Source organism: Metarhizium album (assembly GCF_000804445.1).
Source record: "Metarhizium album ARSEF 1941 chromosome Unknown scaffold_12, whole genome shotgun sequence".
NCBI lineage: Eukaryota > Fungi > Ascomycota > Sordariomycetes > Hypocreales > Clavicipitaceae > Metarhizium > Metarhizium album.
In genome coordinates this window covers 513,448-537,806 of record NW_024467586.1, presented here as the reverse complement: position 1 = coordinate 537,806, position 24,359 = coordinate 513,448, and the positions used below count along the sequence as shown (strand labels likewise).

The 24,359-nt window shown below is 56.2% G+C and overlaps 4 protein-coding genes across 4 annotated transcripts; all 4 read left to right on the top strand.

Moving 5' to 3' along the window:
- Positions 1–515: 515 nt before the first annotated feature.
- Positions 516–1,779, top strand: MAM_05161 (mitochondrial carrier protein LEU5; the record flags this gene model as incomplete). Its single annotated transcript, XM_040823959.1, has 2 exons — positions 516–740; positions 811–1,779. The coding sequence occupies 2 exons, from the start codon at positions 516–518 to the stop codon at positions 1,777–1,779; spliced, it is 1,194 nt and encodes a 397-aa protein (XP_040678118.1).
- A 1,415-nt stretch (positions 1,780–3,194) lies between these two features.
- MAM_05160 (RNA polymerase II accessory factor, Cdc73) lies at positions 3,195–4,555 on the top strand (the record flags this gene model as incomplete). Its single annotated transcript, XM_040823958.1, has 2 exons — positions 3,195–3,791; positions 3,911–4,555. The coding sequence occupies 2 exons, from the start codon at positions 3,195–3,197 to the stop codon at positions 4,553–4,555; spliced, it is 1,242 nt and encodes a 413-aa protein (XP_040678117.1).
- Positions 4,556–17,597: 13,042 nt separating this feature from the next.
- On the top strand, positions 17,598–20,066 carry MAM_05159 (regulator of G protein signaling pathway; the record flags this gene model as incomplete). The annotated part of the gene is made up of 2 exons (XM_040823957.1): positions 17,598–18,248; positions 18,705–20,066. The coding sequence occupies 2 exons, from the start codon at positions 17,598–17,600 to the stop codon at positions 20,064–20,066; spliced, it is 2,013 nt and encodes a 670-aa protein (XP_040678116.1).
- A 2,804-nt stretch (positions 20,067–22,870) lies between these two features.
- MAM_05158 (uncharacterized protein) lies at positions 22,871–23,496 on the top strand (the record flags this gene model as incomplete). Its single annotated transcript, XM_040823956.1, has 2 exons — positions 22,871–23,215; positions 23,335–23,496. 2 exons carry the CDS (start codon positions 22,871–22,873, stop codon positions 23,494–23,496), a joined length of 507 nt encoding a protein of 168 aa, XP_040678115.1.
- Between the last annotated feature and the right edge of the window lie 863 nt (positions 23,497–24,359).

Below are 24,359 nucleotides of genomic sequence, written 5' to 3'. Positions count from 1 at the left end.
GCGACTGGCTTCGGCTCAGCCAGGGGTTTCGGTAATCCTCGGCTGGAGCCTGGAGAGGGCGCTGCGGCGTGCAGGAGCCCCATTGGCCAGCGGCGCAAGGCGTTAGCCGTTGCACACGAGACTTCATTGTCGGGAATCGGGCGTTGGCGGACGTCATCAGTACCCAAGTTACTTGCAAGCTCTCGTGGGCGTGGGCAGCCGTAGCCGGCTTCCGTCCCGTGGCGTGCCGAAACTCCAAACCCCTTCGTCCTTTCCGGCCACGCTTGTTTTTTTGCACATACACACGCCCGCGCAACGCGCATCACGCATCACGCATCACGCATACAATCGCTGCTTCTCCCCTCCGCTTGCAGACATCTTTTCGCACCGTTTCTGATTGGGGAAATTGGCCAGGTCTTGTCCACGCAACAAACCCTCACCAACATACCCCTACGCCAGCACAGCCGGCATGCGGCGTCGGTCATCTTGAAGTTCCTGCACCGCAACAACCAGACCGCGCGCTGGCGGTATCCGGAATGCCCACGTCCTCCCCCCTCGTGGATCATGCTTCCATGACGGAAATCGCCCGCGACGGAGTGCGCCAACGCGTTGGAGCCGCCACTACGGCTGCTGCGGTCCCCAGTACGCGGGACCCGGCTGTGTGTCCCACCGACGACGAAGCCATGGCACCCCGAAACAAGACTCGATCCTGGGGTTATGTCTGGAGATCCGGTGTCGCCGGCGGGCTGGCCGGCTGCGCTGTAAGGCCAATCCTCAGATGCCCGTACACTGTCCTCGAGCCATCCACCTGCTGACTGTCTCCCTCGCCAGGCCAAGACCATCGTTGCACCGCTAGATCGAGTAAAGATCCTCTTCCAGGCCAGCAACCCCCAGTTTGCAAAATATACCGGTTCTTCATTCGGCGTCGCAACCGCCATGAGGGACATTTACCGCTTCGAAGGCGGCCGGGGGCTTTTCCGAGGCCACTCCGCCACGCTGCTGCGTATTTTCCCTTATGCCGGCATCAAGTTCCTTGCCTATGAGCAGATCCGAGCCGTCATCATTCCCGGCAAGGAGTATGAATCACCGCTGCGACGCCTCCTCAGCGGCAGCCTTGCCGGCGTCACATCCGTCTTCTTCACGTACCCCCTGGAACTCATCCGAGTACGCCTGGCGTTTGAAACAAAAAAGGACGGCCGCTCGTCCTTGTCCTCCATCTGCAGGCAGATTTACAACTCGAGCCCGGTCGAGAAATCAGCCACGGCAAGACTTCCCAGAGCCCCGGCCCCCGTTGCTGCCGCTGTGGAGTCCACTGCCGCCGTAGCCAGCTCCGTCGTTCCCAACAAGGGGCTCGTCAATTTTTACCGCGGCTTCGGCCCGACCTTGCTGGGCATGCTTCCGTACGCAGGCATGTCCTTCCTCACCCACGATACCGTCAGCGACTTGATGCGCCACCCCTCAATCGTCAAGTACACCACTCTCCCCCGGCGGAAGAATCAGCCCTCCGACAAGCCCGCACCACTCCGATCATGGGCCGAGCTCACAAGTGGCGGCATCGCCGGCATGATCTCACAGACCTCGTCATACCCATTGGAGGTGATCAGGCGCCGCATGCAAGTAAGCGGTGCCGTTGGCGATGGTCACAAGATGCGTCTCGGCGAGACAGCCCGACTCATCTTCCAAGAGCGTGGTTTCCGGGGATTCTTTGTTGGGTTGACGATTGGCTATGTCAAGGTGATCCCCATGGTTGCCGTGAGCTTCTATACATACGAGCGCATGAAGCTTGTTTTCGCCATATAAATGCTACGTTACACGTGTCGGCTTGCTATTTTCCCGGTGTTGGTTTCTTCTTTCCATCGCGTTGTCTTTTTCTCTTTTCCTCTCCACGCATCGCCTTTTCTTTATGCATGGGGTCCACGGCGTCGGCGCAAGAGTTGGGTGGTAAAAGAGTGGGAGTCAATGGGAGGCGGCTTTAGTCGTAGCTTTGTTGACAGGGCGGCATAGGTGGTCGCGATGAAGCGTCTCAGTTTTGCATATCAAGAGTGCTCGAGATGATTAGTACAGTACATTCTAGCATGGCCAGGTGGCTACGAGATCAGAACTTGGACCTTTCTTGCCCTGCTGCACTGTGTATGCGCCTTCCGCAAGGGGTGTGATGCTGCGCCTCTCCAGGCCGTCCCGTGTACTCGTGGAGCATGTACCTCATTTCAATGGCCTCGTGATATTTCGTTGGCGTGTGAGCCTCGATTGCGAGTCAATAGTACACATGTTGCATTTTGGCTGACAAGTGGTCGTTGATTTGGTCTCACGCATGCACGTGGTGATGGTGGAGGTAGACAACATAGAACCGGTTCGCCCGGGAGGCGGAAATCATGTGGGCGTGCTATTATTGTACTGATTACTGATGTGCCCAAACGCACAGTCTGCAAGTGACTGATGACGTGACCTGCCCTGCCCGAGTTCCACGTCAAACCCACGACGCAGCTTGTGTCAGGCATCAGACGTGTCGGAAAGCCGGCCGTTGCCGCTGGTCGAGCAGCTAGACGGTCAGGTCAAGATTCTAACGCGCGGCCCTGCATACATCGGACGCTTGGCCGTGTGGGCGCTTTCGGAGCCTAGTCGCCGAAGCACATGATGCCGAGAGGAATCATGTTGTGCCTCATGGATGGTGAATCATGGCGACTGACCCCATGCCCATGCCGGTGGTTGATCTTGTGCTCGTCAGGCGTATTGTCGCCGTGGCCCCGCTGCTTCAGTGCCGGACCGAAAGGCAAACTGGCTGCTGCTTCGTAAAGTCTGCGCGCGGGAGCAAGACGGGAACGGAAGAGTTGTTTCCATAAACATCGCGAGTCTATACTGCGGCAGACTCGCAGTCTTCACGGGAGACCCTTTTGCCGGCCGGCCGTCCATGGACGTCGCCCACGGAGCGCTGATTGGTCAGGTGACCCCAGCAGGTTGGTACCCCCAAACCAAACCACAGCTCCGACTCGACAACTTTTCCGACAGCCTCGTCGCACCACGACAGACAAGCATTGCCAGCCACCGACGTGAGCAAGGGAGAAGCGTCGGCGTCAGTGCCTCGTCGTCTTCCTCGCTCGGCCATCTGCATCGACACTCGATCGACGAGTCGAGTCCCTGCCGCCTCCCTCACCAACCCTCCGCGGCAATCGCATGCCGTCCCGCCAAAAGGAAGCATCGCCAGCCAGCCCGCCGTCATGGCCTCCGCCGACCACGACCCTCTCATCCTCCTCCGCAAAGCAATATCCAGCAGCCAGCCCTTCGTCCCCAGCGCGTCAGACGACCCCGCCGCCGAGGAGTGCCCCCTCTCCCAGGCGAGTCACCTGCAGTTCTCGGCCCAGGGCATCGCCCTCGCCATCGACACCCCGACGCGCTTCATCTCCAACGACAAGCCCGTCGACCTGCGCAGCATCCACTTTGCCTGGCTGAACCGCGAGCTCGCCATCCCCGAGTACAATGCGTCGGCCACGGCGTTCAACGAGCAGCTCGCGGCCGCCGGGTCAACCGGCAAGGTGCAGAACCTGGGCTTCATCGAACGACTCGACCTAATCACCTGGCTGGAGGCGGCCAGCGAGGAGAGCGAATACATCAAGTCCGTCGCCGGGGATGCCGAGGCCGCCGCCGCCGCCGCCGCCGCCGCCGGCAAAGCCCCCGCGACCAAAGCAGGAGCCGCGTCGACCGCGGTGCAAGCCAGAGCCGGCAAGGGCAGCCTGGATCCGCGCCTGGCGAGCGTCTACGACGGAGAGCGCAGAATGGGAGACCGGAATACCGTGCTAAGAGGGATCAAGCCTACAGTATGCATCAGTCCCCGCGGTGTGTCTCGAGACCGTTTGCCCGTCTCCTTTTCCCCCCCTTCCCCAACCGCCAGGGCTGTCCGGGCGCGATCGAGAGGCGCTAATCGTTTTTTGCCCAGGACTTTTCGCACGTCCGCAAGCTCGCGGCCCCGTTCATCCAAAAGAAGTCCCAGGTCTCGGCACCCGGCGCGGCGTCCTCCCTCCCTCTCAACCCCAAGGGTCCGGCTAGGAGACCGGACCCCATCATCCTCCTCTCGCCGTCTGCCTCGTCGCTCCTCCGCATGTCCAACGCGAGGTCCTTCCTCGAGGACGGCAAGTTCACCCCCCCGGACGCCGGAGGCTCGACGGCCAGCATGCTCCACGTCCAGCGCGTCGTTCGGGCCATCGACCCCAACCGCCCGCTGCGCTTCATCCTCGTCGAGGGCTCCGAGCAGTTCAAGCCCGAGTACTGGAACCGCGTGGTGGCCGTCTTCACCACGGGGCAGACGTGGCAGTTCAAGAACTACAAGTGGAGCAGCCCCAACGAGCTGTTCAAGCACACGCTCGGTGTCTTTGTTGGCTGGCGGGGAGAGCTGGCCCCCGAGAGCATCCGCAGCTGGGGCCATAGGGTGCTCTCGACGGGCGTCGACCGCTGGCGCGGCGGCGATGGCGCCGACGCTTCTCGCTTCCGGGACAAGGAGGTTGTAGAGCAGATTTGGAAGGCGATTGAGATGAATATGCGAAGCAAGGGCTGGCGAATCGACGCTGCGCCCGCGTCGATATAAGCCACGCATGGCACCCTGGTTTCGCGCATCCGCGAGCTGCAACGAGGAGAGTCATGTTGTTGTTGTTGTTGTTGTAAAACAGAAAGCGTTGGCGTTTGGTTTCATTGGGTGCGGAACGATTCCTACAACGGTGCCGACAATCCGGGGACGGGTAGTTTATCGACTTGTGTGTGTTTTTCACTTCTTTGAGAATTTTTTTTACATTAAATCCTCGCATGGCAATAGATCCCATCTCGATGCCGTTTCGAAGCGCCTCGGACAGGCAGCCTAACCTAGAGCCGTTTGTTTGGTTTCGCACGGCTCAACAATCGCAACCGACCAACCATGTATTCCATTCCGTCCGTTATTGCTTTTTTTTTTTATTTCTCACACCCCTGCCCGTCTTGATAATTATTAATTGTTTCCATTTTTGCTCTCGCCCGGCCTTGGCGAGTCGCCGAGTCACACCAGCGCCACGAACTCGTAAAGCAGCACAAACCCAGTTCTGGAATATTCCTTTTTTTCTTCTCTTCTACGCGACGCCAAGCTAGCAGGGGCACCTGGGTATAGCCAATCCCATGGGATCGAGAGAAAGGAAGCGAACAGAGACCCGGCTGTGTTCCCCGAACGAAATGGGTTGCACCCCTGGGAATTGGGTCAGCATTACGGGGCGCTTTTACGGAGTAACTACATATCTGCGAAAGGGAAAAATAAAGAAAAAGGCATTGATGATCCTGCCGTGAGTAGTACCTCGGCATGGTGGTGAGGCGGACAGTCTTGCATGGAATAACCCTGCTCCCTTGATCCATCTCTCTCTCCCTCTCTCTCTCCCCCTCTTTGAAGAGAGGCGGCGGGCGGGCAAGAAGAGGCACATGCTGGAGAAGCGCCGTCGAGGGTCAACGGCCACTTGCCTGCCGGTATCGCATGGCGGCAAGGTCAGTCCAGTCTCTCCGGCCGAGAGAGTAAGGTTGACACGAATCGCCCTTGACCCTTCCCGGGTGTGGCAGATTGGGAGGATTCGCCCAACGCCTTGGTGCATGTGACACCCTTGCTGGGGCCAAGCTTCTCAAAGGAAATGTCGATTGTTTGCCACGTTTCTTTTTTAAATCCCCTCGTCTCCGTCGGCCTCCCCGCCTGCCCGTGCCAGTGCGACTGGATGGCCAATTTTTAGCCGTTGACCATTGGACTTCGACCATGACACTCCACAGGCAATGAGGTATGCTGCCGTGAGCTTCCCGGGAATACCGCCAAGTACTTCTCATGCTTCAGGATTCCAGCTCGTAAGCTGATGACTACTACCACTGGTAATATGAAGCAGGCCCTCTGGTTATAGACCGGATGACATGCGGACGGGGCGTGGATTTGACAATGAAGCCAGCCGCGAAGACTTGCACACTCGACTCTTGTCATTGGGTTTCTTCCTCCTCCTTTGCCTTTTTGTGAAACAAAGAGAGAGGGGGCGTGTGTCAAAGTAAAGAGGCATATCGATCAAAAAGCAAGAAACAAGAAAAGGGACTAGACATGCGGGCCCTTTGGCAATGTCTCTCATCTTGCTGGCTCTGACGCCGTTTTAGATACAGCCTTGACACTTGACAAATAGACGCTCAGTAGCGTAGTCTTGGAGGAGGCCAAATTCTGCTGGAAGGACAGGCAAAGCCTCAACAGTGAGACTCGGAGGACCAAATTTTGGCTCACCAGTTTTCGGTAATGTATATCATTATCCGAGACCTCAATCATATGAGACGCCGTCTCTCGCGGTCAGGCTGCCCTTGTCCCCAGCTTCGTGACAGGGGTGCGTAGAACAAAATGAGGTCGCTCCCGTGCGCAAAAATCGGTATCATTGTGAAAGAAGATAGGCTACCTCACCTGCGGTTGACCCATCAGACGCCCCAGACCGGCACTGAGGTTTCATTGAAGTGGGAAGTTGGACCGAATGAAATTTCATAGACTTGACTTGGTCGGCGCTAAAACACGCTTGCTTGTATTAGTGACAGTAAAGTCAATAATAGCAAATATTAACGCAGAGCCACGTGTTTGTAAGCTGAGGGTCGCCGCCCGGCAACACCCACCAGCATTGTCACGGACTCATGGTCCTTCTTGTCAATGGCAAATAAGGACGGCAGCATGAAGGGAAGGGACTGAAAGCCGGCCGAGGTCCCACTTTTTTCCTCCAAAGGGGTCGAATTTCTGCACCGGACTGCCCGAACCTTGGCCCCGGAAGAGATTATCAAAGTCCCATACGGAGTACATCTGTGCGCATCGTCAGGGGTCGCTGAACAGTACGGAGTACTGTATGTAGATAAAGTACGGAGCACAGCGTACAGAACAGGGCTTGTATTGCCGGACACCACTCAGGTCCACGCAGCTTCGGGCATGGCGTTTCATCCTGTGGCGTGCATCGCTCGGCGTTGGCCAGACCAGAAAAATGTACCTACACGTGTAATGTGTAATGATACCTGTGTTGCATCAGGACATGGTGTAGCCCGGGAGGTCCCGATTTATCCACTCCCACCTCGGACCAAGTATGGGGGGGCAGCACAGGCCGATTCACTCTGGTTCCCAACGCTGCGCGACGTTGAGGCAACTGGTCTCGCCATTTTGGCAGTGAAGGTTTTGCAACGGGCAGAACGATTAGCTTCCTTAAACCCTCTGCGTAACAAAAAAAAAAAAGCTTTAGACGATAGAGTCCATAGGAAGCGTGTTTATCACCAGATGAGCACCCAGTGTTATTGTACTTGAGCCTTCGGCATTGACGGACGGTGAGATGGCACGAGCGGCATCTGCCACGTGTTCAGGAAGTAAACCACATCAGCGGAGATGGTATATTGGCTCCTCTTAGCAAGCAGCCACTGCCACCAAGATGCGGCCCTCCGTTCCCCCCTTTCGCCAAGGGCGTTGGTAGCGGCTCGTGGCTTCTGGTTCAGTGGCCCTGATGAGTTGCGGCGGCGGGGGAAGAGCGAGTGGCTGCTGACGACAAATACTAACGACCTAATAATCAACAGACGCAAGTGTGGGGGGGGAGACGTATTGGCGTAGACTTACTGACCGCGTGGCACGACGCGGAGAAAGGAATGCTCTGCATGCTTTTTAAAATGCAGTTGCTCTCCCGGGTAAAACAAAACAGTTTTAATTGGAACACATGCATTGGACGTGTCTCACACCGTCCTGTCTCGACTAACCTTTTTCAATTCAAACCCTCATGGACTCATGCCAGAATGCAAATGGTGATAGATCCAGGTCCCGAAGAATCCGAGTTCAATCTCACCAACCTAAAGGGCGTGGTTCCGAGCATGGCGTGACCGGTTAACCCGGCTGCTGAATGCCAAGTCCCCATTGACTACGCGGTAAGAGAAGCCGGCACGGTGCCGACTTTGGTCGTCTCACCGACCCTTGGTGTCGTGGCTGGACAAGTCACAAGCGTCAGTTGTTCTTCGGGTGGTATTTCGCGTCTACGTCGACGCCAGGAATCGTGGGCCAGCTGCTGCGTGGTGTTCGGTGCTGCGTGGTGTTCGGTGTTGTGCTAATAGGCGTACCCCTGTAAACTAGAAATAGTGGGCTGGGGCATTAATTTGCGTCCAGAGCGCGCCAGGCCTAAGGCCCTTGCCAGAAGTTCCATTGGCCAAGAACCCCCTCACTTCGAATCTTCCCCAAGAGTGGCCGGAAGCCATTGAGAGTCCATACGATTGCTCGAGTCCAACTTGTGTTGAGCACGCGCATCGCTTGGACACCACCGGGGATATTGTCACTGACTCAAACACTCGTTTCGGTCATATGCTCTGCAGAATTGATTCACGACTCCATATTCTTCATATATGATTGATGTCAGACTCGTTTTCGGTCCGTGGAGAGGGTGTGGCGTGCTGGTGGCTGGTTCAAATGGTACTCGAAACCCTTGACTGCAAAGGGTGTGTAGACACCTGGTTCAAGGCGTGTGCGTTGCGTCCTCGTGGCCGAGGTGAGCGCAACACATGGCATTGTACTGGATACCTAACAAGTGTCAGACCAGGATCTTACAGGTAGCCTCTCATTTCTGCCTGGACGCTCCCCTCTGGAAAACCAGTGGTCTGGTTTGACAACCGCCGGCTTTTGCTTTTCGAGACATTGCTAGCGAAGTGTAGAGTTGGTTCCGACACTGTCCATTCACGGCCGACGGGCGAATTTTAGGGCCTATCTGGTTGAACAACAAGGGAACCGATAGTGCCGCGTTCGTTGTTGCGTACAGCCTAGCGCGCCCGCCGTTGTTTATTGAGATCGGGAAGTCGAGGTACTAGTTTTTCACGAGTAATATATTGGCGTGGGGCGGACTCGTCTTGCCGGGGAAATGATGTCGAAGGGCGGTGTGGAAATTCACTGAACGTCCGGCCTTCCTCAGGGCCCCAACTTTGACACGCGTGTTGATCTCGTAGAAGGGCGTATGGACAGCTAAAGATCAACAACGGGCGCAGCTACGCAGTATGCTAGACCGATGCAGTCTGCGGCGTGCGGCGTGAGGCGTACGCCGACCTGAGGATCGTGGAAATCAAAAAGCATGAGGGTTGTGAGTCGGTGCTGTGAGGCCACTGTCAGCGCCTAGAAATAGCACCGGCACTTGGTGTGTAGCAGGTTGAATCATCTACCCACCGTATTGAACGGACAGAAACAGGGCACCACGTTTTGGTTTGCAACGGAACTACGGCAATGGGACAGCAGAAGGTAGTTTGGGTGCCGGATGGCGGAGAACCCTGGTTTGGTGGTGGTGTGTGCAGAAGTATCGACTATTGAGTGGTGACGGAGCTGCATCATACCGTTGAAGGGATTTTCTGATGACAGAGGAGCATCATCCTGCATCTCGATGTGGTGATGATAGTTGTGCGTGACTGAACCAATGCACGGCAGGAGCAAGGCATTGGGGGTGGGGGGAGCTTGTCGCTTTCCTGCAACGGGACAACGTCCTCATACATACTACTAGTACCTAACTCGTGATACATGACAGAGAATAGAGGCAGCCCTACGGAGTACGGAGTGCCGGAAAGGGCGCTCCCTCCCTCTTGCCGGCGTGGCGAGCGCGAGCACTGCATGTGGCACGCGGCGCCTGCATGGTTGTGTTGTGAATCCCCGTGCTCAAACATTCACTCTGCATGCTGGCGGTATTCCAAATACAGAGTACGTAATAATTGGAGTTGGTCGTTACTGCGACTGCAAGTGCTTCCATGCCATGCCACGCCATGCCATGCAGAAAGAGGGAACAAGTGTGACATGCTCCGCATCCGCAGTCTCGTACCGCCACGCCAGCAAGCAAAGCAGGCAGGCGCGGAGTACGGAGTACCGGGGCTCATCGCTCATCTTCAAATCCACGTGGCATTCACTCCAATGTCGCCAGCCCCACCCACGCTGGGCCAAGTGGTCCGTTCCAGTGTTGCTAAAGGCACACACCTCCCCCTTCCCCTTCCTTGGCCACCACCACCTGCAGCCCGAACAAGGCCGTAAGTCCGAAACCAGCGTCTTCAATCTTCGAGCCGGGTCCGTTGCTGCAGTAGGCAAATTGCAGACGGAGAAAACACATGGCTTCGATGGCCAATCGTTGAGCAACTACCAGTCCGCGTCACAATCGCCGCCTCGCCGGGGGACGACAGGGTTGCTGCCGGCACTCGCACACGGTTGACACAACCCAGCAATGAATAGGGGCACCATCTTGACAGCATTTACTTCGTACGTCGCAGACGCCATCGAGGACAACTCTTTCCGCGGCTGTTTGCGTCATAGGGCCCAGGGCCGTCCAAGTCTACTGGTATCCCCCAGTCCAGCCATTCAAGCAGCCAAGTTGTCTGTATAGTCAGCCACAACATCCCGTTGCCGTCTGGCTGCATGTCTCTCAATCAGGCCTCGGTCTTGGGTTCCATTGATGATCAACGCACATAAAAGATGTCATGCTGTCACACCTCAGGTGCATGAGTGATGGCGAGCCAGCTATTCCCGCGAGAATTCAGGTGCAAGGTTCTGTTTTGCCACCTCTGACCCCCTGGGAAATGCACCAGCAGCAATTGCTCTGGAGAGCATTGCTACTGGCACGGCTCAGTTTTGTTTTCGGGGAGCTGTGACATGCATAGGTCTTGATGGTTCGAGAGTGGGACCAGGACTCGGCCGCCGCTGAGGGATGTAGTACGGAGTAGTACTGCCTGCAAAAGGGACCGCTTGAGCCCCCAGAAAAATTTTTTGCTATTCCCAGCAAACCGTCCAACACATTGCCTCTTCTCTCAGAACTCCACCCGTACGCTCGCTCGTAATACAGTAGCCAAACAGGCAAGAGCACAAACTAGGGCCATACACGGGGGATTCCCAACTGAAATACCGTGTATGTGCCTAGATATGTTGCTCCGTCCGACCGGGAATATCCACTTGGCTCGGCCAAAAACCATCTATGGTTCGCCTTGTGGAGGCGGACAACCTTAGTCTTTGGTTTCGTGGGTTCAATGATCAATCAATCGTCTAGATGGATGCAGAGTACTCCGTAACCATCGCGCAATTAATCATTGCCACCTCAGGAAGGAGCGGCCCAGAGTCGTCAGGTCGAGTCCCTGCAAGCGTCTTACCACGTCTGATCAGCCCAAAAAACTTCTCTCCTTGAACTCGACATTCCACCAGTCCCGCGATATCGCGGCCAACTGCAGCAATTGACGGCAGAGGCTGTGCTTGCATAATTGCCTCCGGACAACCAGCAACATCGTGCCTCGAAATCTCCGAGACACGTTCCCTTGCAGAAGCAAAACTATTTCATCGTCACATCGCTTGGTAGGCTTTGGCCTAATCCACCCCACGACATCTATGCGAACAGGCTGGTACCCAGGCAGCAGCCCCGAGGCCGCGAACCGTCTCACCGCAGATATTGACAGACATGAGCTTCTCCGTACTCCGTACCCGAATCTGCAACTCATTTGGGGGGGCCAGCGCGTTCTTGTGTCTCCACCATGGTTTCTAACCTTGTGATGAGACACGCCATGTTAAAAGAATCAAGATATGCCCTGCCACAATTCGCCCGTCCGAGAGTCTGTGTCTCGTCGCATCCTTGATGGGGAAAAGGTACCCTGGGGAGCAAACGAGTAGATGATGAACGCAAGCCTAGGTGGAGGGTGAAAGGCGCCGCCGTGCCACGACTAGAATTGCTAGGTCCCTTTGACTATTCAATTTGCGCTTTAAATACCAACCCCACATGATGGTGATATGAATACCGCCCAATATCACTCGGCCAGACGCTGTTGGCTGACGTTGTCGTTGTTGTCGCTGGTTTCTTGTTGGATATAATCACATCCAGTCTCGCGTCCTCTGTTGTGGACCAATTACTTCTACACGACGGCAGCCTGAATCCAGCCAAGTCATTCAGATTGAGTAAGCACCCTAATAGTTGAATGGTCTAATCGAGTCAAAGAACTCATTATCTGTGGTTTGCACATAGAAAGTGATAGTCGACGGGGACAAGATCAAGCACGGTCATACCATCTAGCTCCCTCGCTCATATTTTTTTCCCCTTGCCAGAAGCATTGCGGCGCAAATTCCTGTTTTTTTGGTCTTGGTTTTGGGTCTGTTCGCTCGAGATACACACTGATAAGCATGCCAATGATGAGCGACGTGCAGAAACTCTGTCCACTATGTGGCAGCTGTTTGCCAAGGCAGATGCGCTACGAGTTATAGATACAAGTCGAGTCAGCGCATCCTGGCTCATTGTGCACGCCAGAGCGGATGCTATTTCGAGATCAAGAGACACATTGAGCGTGGAATTCCGTTGATAGCATGACAAGCCAATGCAGGACAACCAGCCACACCAAGCGCCTTTACTCACTCGACGCTGGCCTTCAGCAGGGAAATCTTTGGCAGCTCTCCCCAGAATTCCGACCGAGGAAAATACAATACCAGCTGCAAGGAGCACAAAAAACACGATATCGATTTAGTTGGGTGGTTCGTGTCTCGCGGTTTCCTGCTGCCCGCGTGCCTTCGTACACGCACTCGACCCAGGCGAGTCACATGGAATGTTTCTTGCCTTGCAAATGACGAAAACTAACGGCCCATACACACAAGTCTGACATTGCATGGCTTTGTTCTCTGTCGAAAAGCTTGTCCGAAACATCACCACTTGCCACAGAAATTTTGTGGGGAAACGGTGAGCGATCGATTTCAAAGACCAGGACAGTTGCGACAGTGCCCCGTAGACATGAGACACGCCCCTTGCCCGTTCAGCAGGAAACATACGGCTTGATGTATAGATATCCCTGTCTGCTTTAAAGAAATATTTTATAGCTTATGCTCGGTACCACGGCATTACGGAATTCCTGCTAACCGTTCACTTAGGGGCTGATGTGAGACTCCTTCTCCTCGATGACCGGTTGCCCAATGTCCCGGAGATCCAAGGCTGCGCTGAGTCGTCTGTCCATTACCAGTTGAATGCTTTTTTCAGATACTTAGCTATTTGATAGGATCTGGCGCAGGCGGAAACACGGGCAGCTGAAAAGAAAAGCTCTTCAGCTTCACAAAGGTAAGCACAACCCTTTGTTTGCTACCTTGATCCAATCATCTACTCATAATGAAAGGGGTTGGAACTCGCATCCCTGGTGACAAATTTGTCCAGCCGACAGCGGATACTTTCCGGAACGCGCTCTGCTGCGCCGAAGTTACAGGCGGAGTCAAGGAATCGGAAAATTTTCGGCAATGCGAGCCATCAAACTTCGGAGTACATCTCGTTTCGTGAAATTGTGGGCCGCCTCGTGGATACCATCAGCTCAGTGCATGCCATAACGTGGCTGATATTGCTGGGGGACTTGTGAAGTGAATCTCAGAATTGGCGGATCATGACGCGGCATAACGAACCTCTACTCGCTCTCGATGGCGTCTAGACAAGGCTGATGGACGGGCCTGACATGGGAACCCGAGATGGACGAACATGGGACGGACGGGCAACAAGCCACCTGAAGCCACCGGGCCAGCACTTGTGCGCGCCCGTTGCGTCGTCCCCACGGCGGCCACGAACAAGCAAGCGCCGGGCTGCCTAAAGCGGCCTAGGCTGTTGGACACTGATCCCTGGAGCCACGCGCCGATCTGGGAGAAGCTCGTGCGAGTGCTCGAGGGGGGTTCCACTTTTTGACATGCCCTGCCATTGTTCCCTCGGGGCTCACGCCTGAGTCGCACTGTCCACTGTCACGGCGTCGCGGACGGAGTATTGTCGTCCGAATACAACAAGACTGCGCATGGTTCCAAACGCCCAGCGACTGGGTAGCAACGATAGATACGGCTTCCGGCTTTTGTGCAAGCAAGTCGCCACGACACAGCACCCCAGCACCACACGGCAGGCAGGCGTCGCCTGAGCGGGCAGAGCCGATGGGCGGTGTGGCCCATGTAGCTTTCCATACTCCGTACTTAAGTAAGTTACCTACTAGGTAGGTACTCGTTGGTGCTCCGTACTCGGAACTGAGCCATGACCCATCAAGTCGCATGGCTGGCCCGGCTGATTGGTCGTTGGGGCCCTTCAGCGGCGAGCCTTGCCCTGCTCCGAGCAAATCTGGTGGCATTTCTGCGCCAACACACGTTGTAAGCGGCCCCACCAATGCTTATCACCTGCTGCAACAACTTTTTTTCCATTAGCGGAGCACATTACTGAAAGGCCGGCGCTTCGGCGACCTCCTGCTTCCTGCCCTCTTCTGTCTGTCCAGACCTTCCGGCCGAGCGGTGCGGTTACTCTTCTTGCAGTCTGAGCCGGGAAGCGACGCCTCACAATGCAGGCAGGTTAGCGTGCGGGGACTCGTTTTGACAAAGGGAGATTGAAGTCGGCCGCGCGCCGGGGACGCCGTTCGTTCCGAAAGAAGGCAGAAGGCGCTTGGTCTTGCCGGTTGTGGATTGATGACAACAACTGCGTACTGGGCACCTTATTAATAGCACCTTGGTACAAGGAGTTCGTTTGTGCATTCAATGTTTCGTTCCTACTTACTTAGGTACCTACCTACTTACTTAGCAGGCGGGGATCCAAGTCTTCGAAGCCGCCTGGTTCCGACCGATCAATTCCGTGCTGTCAGGGCTTGCCTGAGGCTGCCATGCAGCTTATTTGTAACACGACAGGACAATCCACGGATACATAATAGTCAAGTGCATATGTCCCTAGTTGCGTATTACTAACGGTGCCTAGTAATCGTGACTTGTTGAGCTGGCGCATGAATCCCACCAGTTGAGCAGTCTGACGGACTGCGTCGCTCACGCGGCTCCCGAGGGCAAAAGCAAAAGTCACGCCTGACGCAATAACCAAGTGGACTAGCCAAGTATCACCGATGAAGAAAGAGAAAAACCAAGACGCGGCATGTCGTCCTTGCCCGGTGGATCTGAGCCTGATCCGGAGCTCGCTCGCTTCGGCATCATCACGTAACTATGATTAGCAACTTGTCAGTTACGCCGCACGAAGTACCAGACACCTTGCGTCAGAAGGACGAGAGGCCTATCGTGATTGACTTTTCAGGCTTTTACTTCTGCCGAATTTTAGTTCTTCTTCCATTCTTCCATTCTTTTTCCCTTTGCTCTTTTCCCCCCTTCCGTTACAACAAGTACGCAATATTTTAACGCGCTGCGAGGTGCCTGGCGAGTTGGTGGCTAGCCTCTGAACTACTCACTTACTGAAGTACGTTACTTACTTGAGTAACTAGTAACAGTTGGCCAGCTCACCCTTTCCACCACGGCATACGCGCCCAGGTAGGTCCTTACCTACTAAGTAGGCACTTACCTATGCACTTGAGTAAGTTGCTAATCTTGGAAGTATACCGGCTGCCCTGTGTTGCATCCACTTGCACATGGCCCAAATCACACTAGGGTTTGGGGTTTGGCAGGGAGTTTGAGACATTGACGATGGACGTGCAGCCTGCCAGCCAACGACATGTTTGATACACGTGCTTCTTTTTAAGTTGGAGCTTGGGTCGCTACTCGAGTTATCGACTTCGTCTTGGTAGGCCCGGTACCTAGCGAAGTATCTAACCAAGTACCTAGGCCAGGGAGGTACATAGTTCTTCGTTCGGAATACTCCGTCAATTTTGTAATATTGCCTACCTCCCTATCCCTAGATCCCTAGGTCGGTACGGAGTACCTTGAGCAGGTACCTAGGTACGTACTTAAGGTAGAGTCTGCTCGGGTTGTCAAGAGTCATGCAGCGGCGGCTAAAGGAGCCTGCATGACTGATCGAACCCCATCATCGCTGCCCCTGCCTTTTTATTCCTTTTCAACCCGTGTTCCTCCTCCTCCTCCTCGTTTGCTATCTCCTTCCTTTTCCGCTCGTCATCGTCCAGGGGGTTTGCAGAGTAGTAGAAGCAGCAGCAGTAGCAGTAGGACTAGGACTACTACTGCTACTGCTACGACGACTACTACGACCATCACCACTACGACTACCAACACTACTTACTAGTGCTTGTTTCACGACCGTCCTCCTCTTTCTTCTTTCGGATTCACGACGGAGCAAACCCCACCTCTTCACGACTCCTGCTCAGGCACCCCCTGGTCCGCCCTGTGTCAGGCAATGGCAGGTGTTAACTTGGTCCTTATTCAAGTCAGTGGACGAGCTCGAGGGCAACGCGGTTCGTTAAGACGACGCTGGGCTATAATAGGCGTTTGGCAGGATTCTCGTTGCAGCATTTGTTCGATAACTGGCTCTCGCATTGCTATGCTCCATCCTTCGTGCCTGTCGTGATCTTTTGTCCTCGTCCCCAGCGTGTCTATCTGTTGGCCCTAGGATAGCAAGGCCTAACTGAGTGAGGAATGCGAGTAGTGGCCATGCACATGCGAGCTGGTCTCGTGTCAGTCATTCACGATCCGCTCAAGCACCAGTCGAGCGCAAGGGCACTGATTCACCCGAAGAGGCATGCCCACGTATGTGCTGGGAACCCCAACGGCATCGAACAGTCGCATGTCGCAGGCCCAAGTTTGCGCGTGCTGTGCGCAGACGTCGGCGGACACAAGATGCCACTGCGTCATTCCGCCCAGCGCTGGAATCATTGCGAGCGAGCATACCGTACGCGCCATCGATACACGTGCTGTCCAAGAAGCCAAGCAGAACCCGTCATCAATGTCAGATCCCAAGGACGCCCGCATCGACTGCTGCAGAGGTCTGTTTTGCCTCAATGGGCTCACCTTCGGCCAGCCGTGGCCAAGCAAACACAGCCTCGACATTGAGCCATCAACATGGGAGCCAACACTGCAAACCGCAGTTGGAAAAATCCGAGCTGGGGCAGTCCTCGTCAGGATCCAATGTTGGCGTGGTGAAGTGGTGAAGTGATGACGGTCAGAAGCTTGCTTCACGTTTGTCTGCTTCGTGGCGTCGAGCTGGTGAAGCATTTCGAGTGCCAGAGTGGCCTTTCCACTTTAGAAGCCCCGGCCCTTGCGCGCACGCCATCATCGGTGGCCTCGATGCTGGCTTAGCCCCTCGAGCCAGTGATGACCCACAAACTCACCAGACGCTCACGCTCACGCTCACGCTCACGCCCCCCCCCTCCCCCTCTCTTCCCGGCCCAGCACCACCTGAAGATTTGGCGGCAAGTGCTCTCGACCCTCTTACTCCCGACCCCTGCGGCGGCTACACTCCAGCACGGACTCTCATCTCCTGCCGCCGCATGGCTCATGGCCCAGGTAGCACGGCATGGCATGGCATGGCATGGCATGGCATGGCATGGCACTGAGAGCATGGGCATGTACATGGGGACGGGGTCTGGTCAAGGACGTTGGAGCACGAAGCATGGGGAGTGGACCTGGCTCTGTGCCCTCTCTGGCTGCCTGCCCGCTTCGTCTTTTCCTGCCGTCTCACGTTTTAATGGCACATGGGTGCTCCGCATCCTCAAGTTCCCTCTCTTCTACTCCGTATGCGTCCGTACTTACTCTGCACACCCCTCTGTTCTCCACCCCTCTCGGGGGGTGAACGACCAGACACTTGAGCACTTGAGACCAGACGCTAGACCTAGGCCCTGACCAACTCTGTCCTAATTCTTCGCGCGTCCCATGCCGTCCGCTTTGTCTTCTATTTCAACTTTCCCATCGCCGTCACCATCTGATCCAAACCTCTTTTTCGCTTCATCAGATGGCCGCCCTGTCGCATCGGCCCCCGATCGAAGAAGACACTCCCTCCCAAGCTTCCAAGACGCATCACTACTGTCACGACAACCAGCACGCGCACCACACCCCGCCATTGAAGCACTACGCCTCTTCTACACCTCGATCATCGACGTCAGACCGCTTGCCTGCCGACATCACCACCGTTTCCGCTTCCTCCCACCACCAGCGACACTCTAGCACACCGTCCACGAACTCCTTGTCCAAATCTCAGCGTTCTGCCACCAGCTTTTTCAGCCGAGCCGCCGCCGTTCTGGACAGAAGCCAGAACTCATTCGCCGGCATATCTGAACCCGTCATTCGGCCTCGACAGTCTCACTCGGCACTAGCTCGCTTCTCTTTGCAATCTATATCTGCGCCTAGTCCAGACCCCTCAAGTCCAGGAAGAACCGCAGGGGCCAAGGCCTATTCTGCCAACAGCTCCTTCACGTCTGCCTCGAAAGCCCAAATCAAGGTGGCGTCTCGAGCAGGGCAGGCAAACGTCCCGCCGTCACAACCATACTCGGAGGCCAATCCAAGCCTGCCAGCACCTATCAGGGTAACACCTTCTGATAGAAAAATGCATCAAACATCGTCGCGCTTACTGCGCATGACTGACGATGACCGACCTTTCACAAGGGTATGTTTTCTGCAAATTTGATGCTCTTGCTTTTCCTCACCTTCGCCCTTTGAATGTATGCTGTGTTTTATCAACCGACATTCATGATTGCCTTGATACCCAAAAGATGAGGAGAGATGTGCATTTCCATGCCGGAAAAGCAATGAGCGACTTGGTCATCACGTCAGATTGAGAAGCGTCTGCAACCCACGACGACGCAGGCAGGTCTGTAAACGTCGCCTGCCTGGCCATGCCACGCGGAACTGACTGCTCGACTCAATCACTCGCCCACCCACCCACTCACCAATATACCAACCAACATTGTGATTGCCTGCCCAAGCACTTGATTATTCCACTCCGATAGGCAGTGTCCCCCCACGTTGCAACAGATAATGGAAGCGCAATATGGCGCTGCCTCCTCATTTTTGTTTTCCAGCATCATTTGATCAGAAGGCTTGTACTAATTGAAAAAAAAAGGATTTCAAAGATTTGTTCGCAACCCTCATTGTCAGCTTGCTGCCTCTTTCTGCACACCGTGTACGATTGTCAAAAGTCGAATACACCTTCCTCTCAGAAGATGCCATCAATAACCTTGGCTCACTGAAATTCTCACAATCAAACCGAATGCCCGATCCCAAGGACCCTTCCAGGATTGTTACCACGACGACAACGACAACCTTTTCCATGGCTCAAGACATGGCAAGGTCCATCTGCCAACGCTTCGTGGAGGCCCGTTTCATCGAATCTGCAGACGGTAAATACCAGCAAGTTTACAACATGAAGGGTTCCGTCTGGCAGTTGACCCCAAAGGGCATCACAGTGTTGGATCGTTTCTGTTCCAGAAATGGCATCCAACAGAAGCAGGTTGCAGAATTGTCCAACACGAGCTCAGCACAGCTGGTCATTCTGGAACGTGATCAGCAAACGGACAAGCTCCTTCACGACTGGGGCACGATCGAGGTCATCTTCCGTCGTTTTGTTGGTACCGACCGACGCAACGTCAAGACCAGCGTCACAGCCGCAGACTCCGACTCCCTACACGACTACAAGGATGGTCTCACTGGAGTCAAGATGGCAGCAGAGCGCAAGGTCAATGGCAAGGTCTACAAGGACACATTCACTGGCAAAGCCACCACGGACTGGTTGATGGACTGCTCCACCATTGTCGACCGCCGCGAGACCGTTGAGATTGCATCCCTCTTTGTCGAGCACGATTTGATGGAGCCCATCGTTCAGGATCGGACCTTCATGTCACAAAACAGCGGATACAACTTGTTCCAGCCAACGAAGCATGCCATCTATCAGCTCACCATGCGCGGCAAAGAGCTGATCAACGGAAGTGGCTCTAGGGGTCGCGCATCCGAGAGCGAAAACGGCACAAGCTCTCAGCGAAATGGCATCACAAGAGACTCCAACACTCAGAGACTGGAAAAGATTCTGAATGACGCTGCCCTGCGTCTTCTTTTCAGGGAAAACCTGCGAGAAACTCATTGCGAGGAGAATCTATCATTTTACAAGGACGTGGGCGAGTTTGTACGCAGCTGCAAGCACGCCATACGTCAAGCCCAAAAGGCACCAAACGCGAGCTCCATGGACACCATCAAGGAAATCATGGCTCAAGCCTACGGTATCTACAATGCCTTCTTGGCCCCAGGATCACCCTGCGAACTGAATATCGATCACCAACTCCGCAACAACCTGGCCACTCGCATGACCAAGGCGGTGGGCCAGGACAACACGATGATTGAAACGCTGCAAGAGGTGACAGCTCTGTTTGAGGACGCGCAAAATGCCGTTTTCAAGCTGATGGCTAGCGTGAGTCCCCCTTCCGTGTTCTAGAATACTTTGCCCTTTACCCTTGCACCCCTGGGGCCTGTAGTGCGCTCATGGATCGCGTGTAACACCGGCGGACTGTGCTAACGTGATGGGAAAAAACTCTTTTCCCCCTCGAGCAGGATTCGGTACCAAAATTTCTTCGCAACGCCAAGTACGAGCAGCAACTCAGGAACTACGATCTCGACATGTCGGCCCGCGCACCCGAGCGGAGCCAAAGTCGTTCTAACCGTAAATAACAAGCATTTGCTTACCGGGCTGGGAGTCGGATGCAGCCGGCCAACTTCCATTGATCGACTTGAGCGGTCGCGAGTCATGCCCCCTGTCGGTTAAAGTCTATACGTTTGCGTCAGCAAAACAGCATTTCCACCATTGACGAGGCAGCCGTCGATTTCGGGTTTTCCATGGTCATTTTGCTTTTGTCACGACATGTTCTAGATTTGAGACGTTATACCTCTGCATCAATCGGTGTTCTTGCGTCATATTTTCGGAATTATATACTTTGCCCGCCCCCCGTTTTATTGCCTGATTATATACAAGAGCAATACCACAGGCGTGGGTCAGCAGGCAGGGAATCCAGAACGAGCAGTCAGTCGGGGCCGATAACGCTGGTGCCTCTATTCTTACGTTTTTGCGTGCTGGTTTTGTTTGTGTCTCTTGTTCCCTTGACAAGCATGTTGTGATGCAGCACGTCAGCTCGCCCCCCGCGTCTCTATGGCGATGGGAAATGAAGAGGGCGTCGGAGGAAAATGAGCCCCGAGGGACAAATTCCATGTTTTTCACGCTTTCCCACGACGGACGGGGCACCGCAAAACAGCATGGCATGCGCTGATATTACGCCTTTGTCAGGGGGCAGGCCATGTGTGGCCACAGTGAGACCACTAGAGGTTCTGGGTGGGCGTAGTCGAGAGGTCGCCTCGGCATGCGGCATGGATGGCACCAAGGCTGGCACCAACGGTGTGGCGTCTTTGGCAGGAGACAGCACAAGGCGAAGCGGCCCGAGGCCCCCAAGGTCCATCAGAAGCAGACGACGTACCCAGCCAGACTGTCGGGGTTGACTTGCCCTGTGGCACGGCGTCGCTCCCCGCGAGGCCCCGAACGAAAGCCGACGTGGCGGAGGAGGGGCTTACACGTCGGGGCCGAAGCCAACCGGGGCATACGCTTGAGGGTTTCCCACGGCTGAGCAAGGCCAGGCTTGGGACGGAAGTGCACAGGTGCTTGTTGGCTAGAACACAAAGACGTTGCTCCGTACAGGGCAGGGTCTCTCTCGGGGTCTGCAGGCATGCTTGGCAGGCAGCAGAGAGCAGAGAGCAGACATCAGACAGCAGCATGTGGGGGGCTGGCAGCAGTGGTATGTAGACTAGGAAACTAAAAAAAAAACGAGAGACTCCAAGGGACGGGAAGTTCTTTGACGTGTTTGTGATGACGAAGGCGTTGTTGACGAGACTGCACGTCCTCGTCCTCGGTCGGCATGGAGGCTGTCTCGGACTCGTACGAGCGCAGCGGACAGCGACGAGGAGAGGATGCGGAGTGGAAAGACGAAAAGAGAGCCCAGGGCTGCGACTGACGGACAGCGCAGAGAGTCGCGGAGGGCGAGCAAAGACGAGGCGGAAGCGGAAGCGGAAGCGGAAGCGTCACGCATGGGTGCGCACACACGAGACGACGGCCCAACTCGAGAGTCGAGGCACAGACGAGCACCAGCGGCGGCAGCGTCGAGGCAGCAAACGGCCAGAAGGTGATTGACAAAGGAGAGACAGAGTCATTCCGCAGCAGGCGGCGACGGGTGAGGGGAGGAATGGAAGCCGGCTCGTTGCCGCGGGCGTGTCTGGTTCTGGCACGCGGCGCGAGGCACGAGGCACGAGTGCGCTGCGTCTGCGTCTGGAAACTGGAATGAAGAGGAAGAGTCAAGAGGGGAGGGACGAGGACGCAGACGCAGACGCAGCCGCAGACGCAGACGCAGAAGGGCGCAACCGCCGGGCCGGGCCAGGAACAGGAAGGGGAGGAACAAGAAGGGGAGGAAGCCAAAGAAGGGGGGGGGGGACTGGTGGAGATGCTTCCATCCGCCCGTCTCCCTTTTCACACGCACCTTGACCTTGGCTGGCCGCGTCCATCGTCGGACTCGACGAGGTGTACGGAGCAGTGTGATTTTTTTCTTCTCGCATACGTCTACGGCGTGTCTCGTACAAAGGCGGAAAAGCGGCCGGTCGACCCGTCTGGTATTTTAATTTTCTATCTCCCCGTCGTGTCTCTCAAAAGCCCGAGGCAAGGGGGAAGCCCGCCCTTGGCCTGGGGCACCGGGGCACCGGGGAGGGGACGCCTTCGGGGGCTGGCTGGGCTGGCTGCGGCGCTGCGGCGCACTGTCTCGCTGCCCAGTGTCTCGCCTGCGCCTTCCCATCCTGGGCCGGCGCCGGCACGCTGCCCACGACTAGCCGGCCCGTTTGCGTGGGCGGCGTGAACGAGAATCAAGATCGACGAGACGCTCGTTGGCATGCTGCCACGTCTGGCACAAGGCGAAACACGGAAAGACAGAAGGAAAAAAAAAAAACAAAAACACAGTCGCTCACGCGGGCCCTCGCACGCCGCGAGGGCGCGAGAAACGACCAACCTGCAACATAAAAGGCCGGCGCGTCTCGCCGTGGTCTGGACGTTGCCTCTGCCTCCCTGCCTTCACCGAACCCCCATCGTGAGCCGCCCTTGCTGTCCAGCCCAGATATCACACTCGTTCCCAACCACGCTCGCTCGCTGTTTCGTTGCTGCTCGTCTCTCCCGTCTCGTCTCTCTCTCGTCTCGTCTCCCGACTCCCAGCCACGATGCATACCAAGGCCCTCTTCGTCGTCGCCGCCCTCGCCACGTCCGTCCTCGGCCAGGAGCCCGCGACGGTCCAGCTGGGCGTCACGTCCAAGGCGGCCGAGTACGCGCCGGCCCCGACCTCTGAGCATCACGACTGGCCTCACACGCCGTCCACCTGGGAGAAGCCCTCGTGGAGCACGAGGAGCCACGCCACCAACCAGACTGTCGTGACCCGGACCAAGGTCGTCAGCCGCTTCACCACCTACTGCCCGGGGCCTACGACCCTGTCCGTCGGCACCAAGACGTATACCGTCACCGCGGCCACCACTCTGACCATTAGCGAGTGCCCCTGCACCATCACCGAGGTATGTCTGTCTCTGTCTCCGTCGTCGTGTCGTCTTGTGCCTCGCCTCTTTCCTCGAAACCGACTGGAAGGCTGACTTGTCCGTGCCATCGCCAGACCCGTCCTGCTCACCATACCAAGGTGGTGCCTCCTCCCAGCCCTCCCAACCCTCCCGTGCACACCACCGGCGGCGTCAAGCCCCCCGTCACCACTGGCGCCGTCGTCGCCGGTGCCGACGGCCTCGCTGCCGCCTATGGCTTCGCCATGGCTGCCGCCGGTGTTGTCGGCGCCTTTGCCCTGTGAGCCTGCGCCGCGGAAACGGCCCGCGAGCTGCGTGACGTCTCGCTCGTGGTGGGGGAGTCCTTTTGTTATCACCCAAAAAATTTGGACAGCTATAATCTAATACGGCGGCGAGTTTGGCGGGAATATGGTGCCCACCCCCTTTACTTCCCGGGCCGTAACCTGGGATCTGGGACTCATTGACTAGACTTTTTTTTTATTTTTTTGGGTCTAGGGCGTTGTTTCCATGATCGGGTTTGGGTTTGCTGGTGTTCTTTCGGCATCGCATGGAGGGGATGCTTTGCGAGCTTTGACGCTCCGCGGGATGGCTTGTCCTTGCGCCGGTGCCCCTTGAATATAATGTGAACTTTTTTTTTTCTCTGGCAACGTCACACGTGTCGCTTGTGAGGGGTCCCGGAGACACGGAGACAAAGACGCGCGGACTGGTGACTGACGACGTGCCCCTTGAAGACGTGCTGCCGGACAGACGCCGCCAAGTCAAGCACGTCCCGCGTGCATGTACGCTGGACTTTGTAGATCCGCCGCCGTGGCACTCGAGCGCCCGTCCGTCCCCGTGCCCGTCTGCCGCCTCACGACGGGCGTTCAGGGTAGGACTCGTCGCGCTGCCCGTCCGTCCCCTGGCGTTCGGATCCAGCATCCAGCCGGCGTGTGCAGGTCCGCCCAGACCAGACCAAGACGAGCCGTGAGGAGCCGTGAGGAGCCGTGACGAGCTGTGGCAGGCAGATATTCGCCAGCCAGAAGCCACCCCATCACGGGCGACGAGCGTCTTGCGGAGTCCACCGCCGACAGAGCACCGACGGCGTTCACGAGGAACCGGGCGGGCTCCCCGGCACATCGACATCGAGCAGAGCACCGTGGCGAACCCG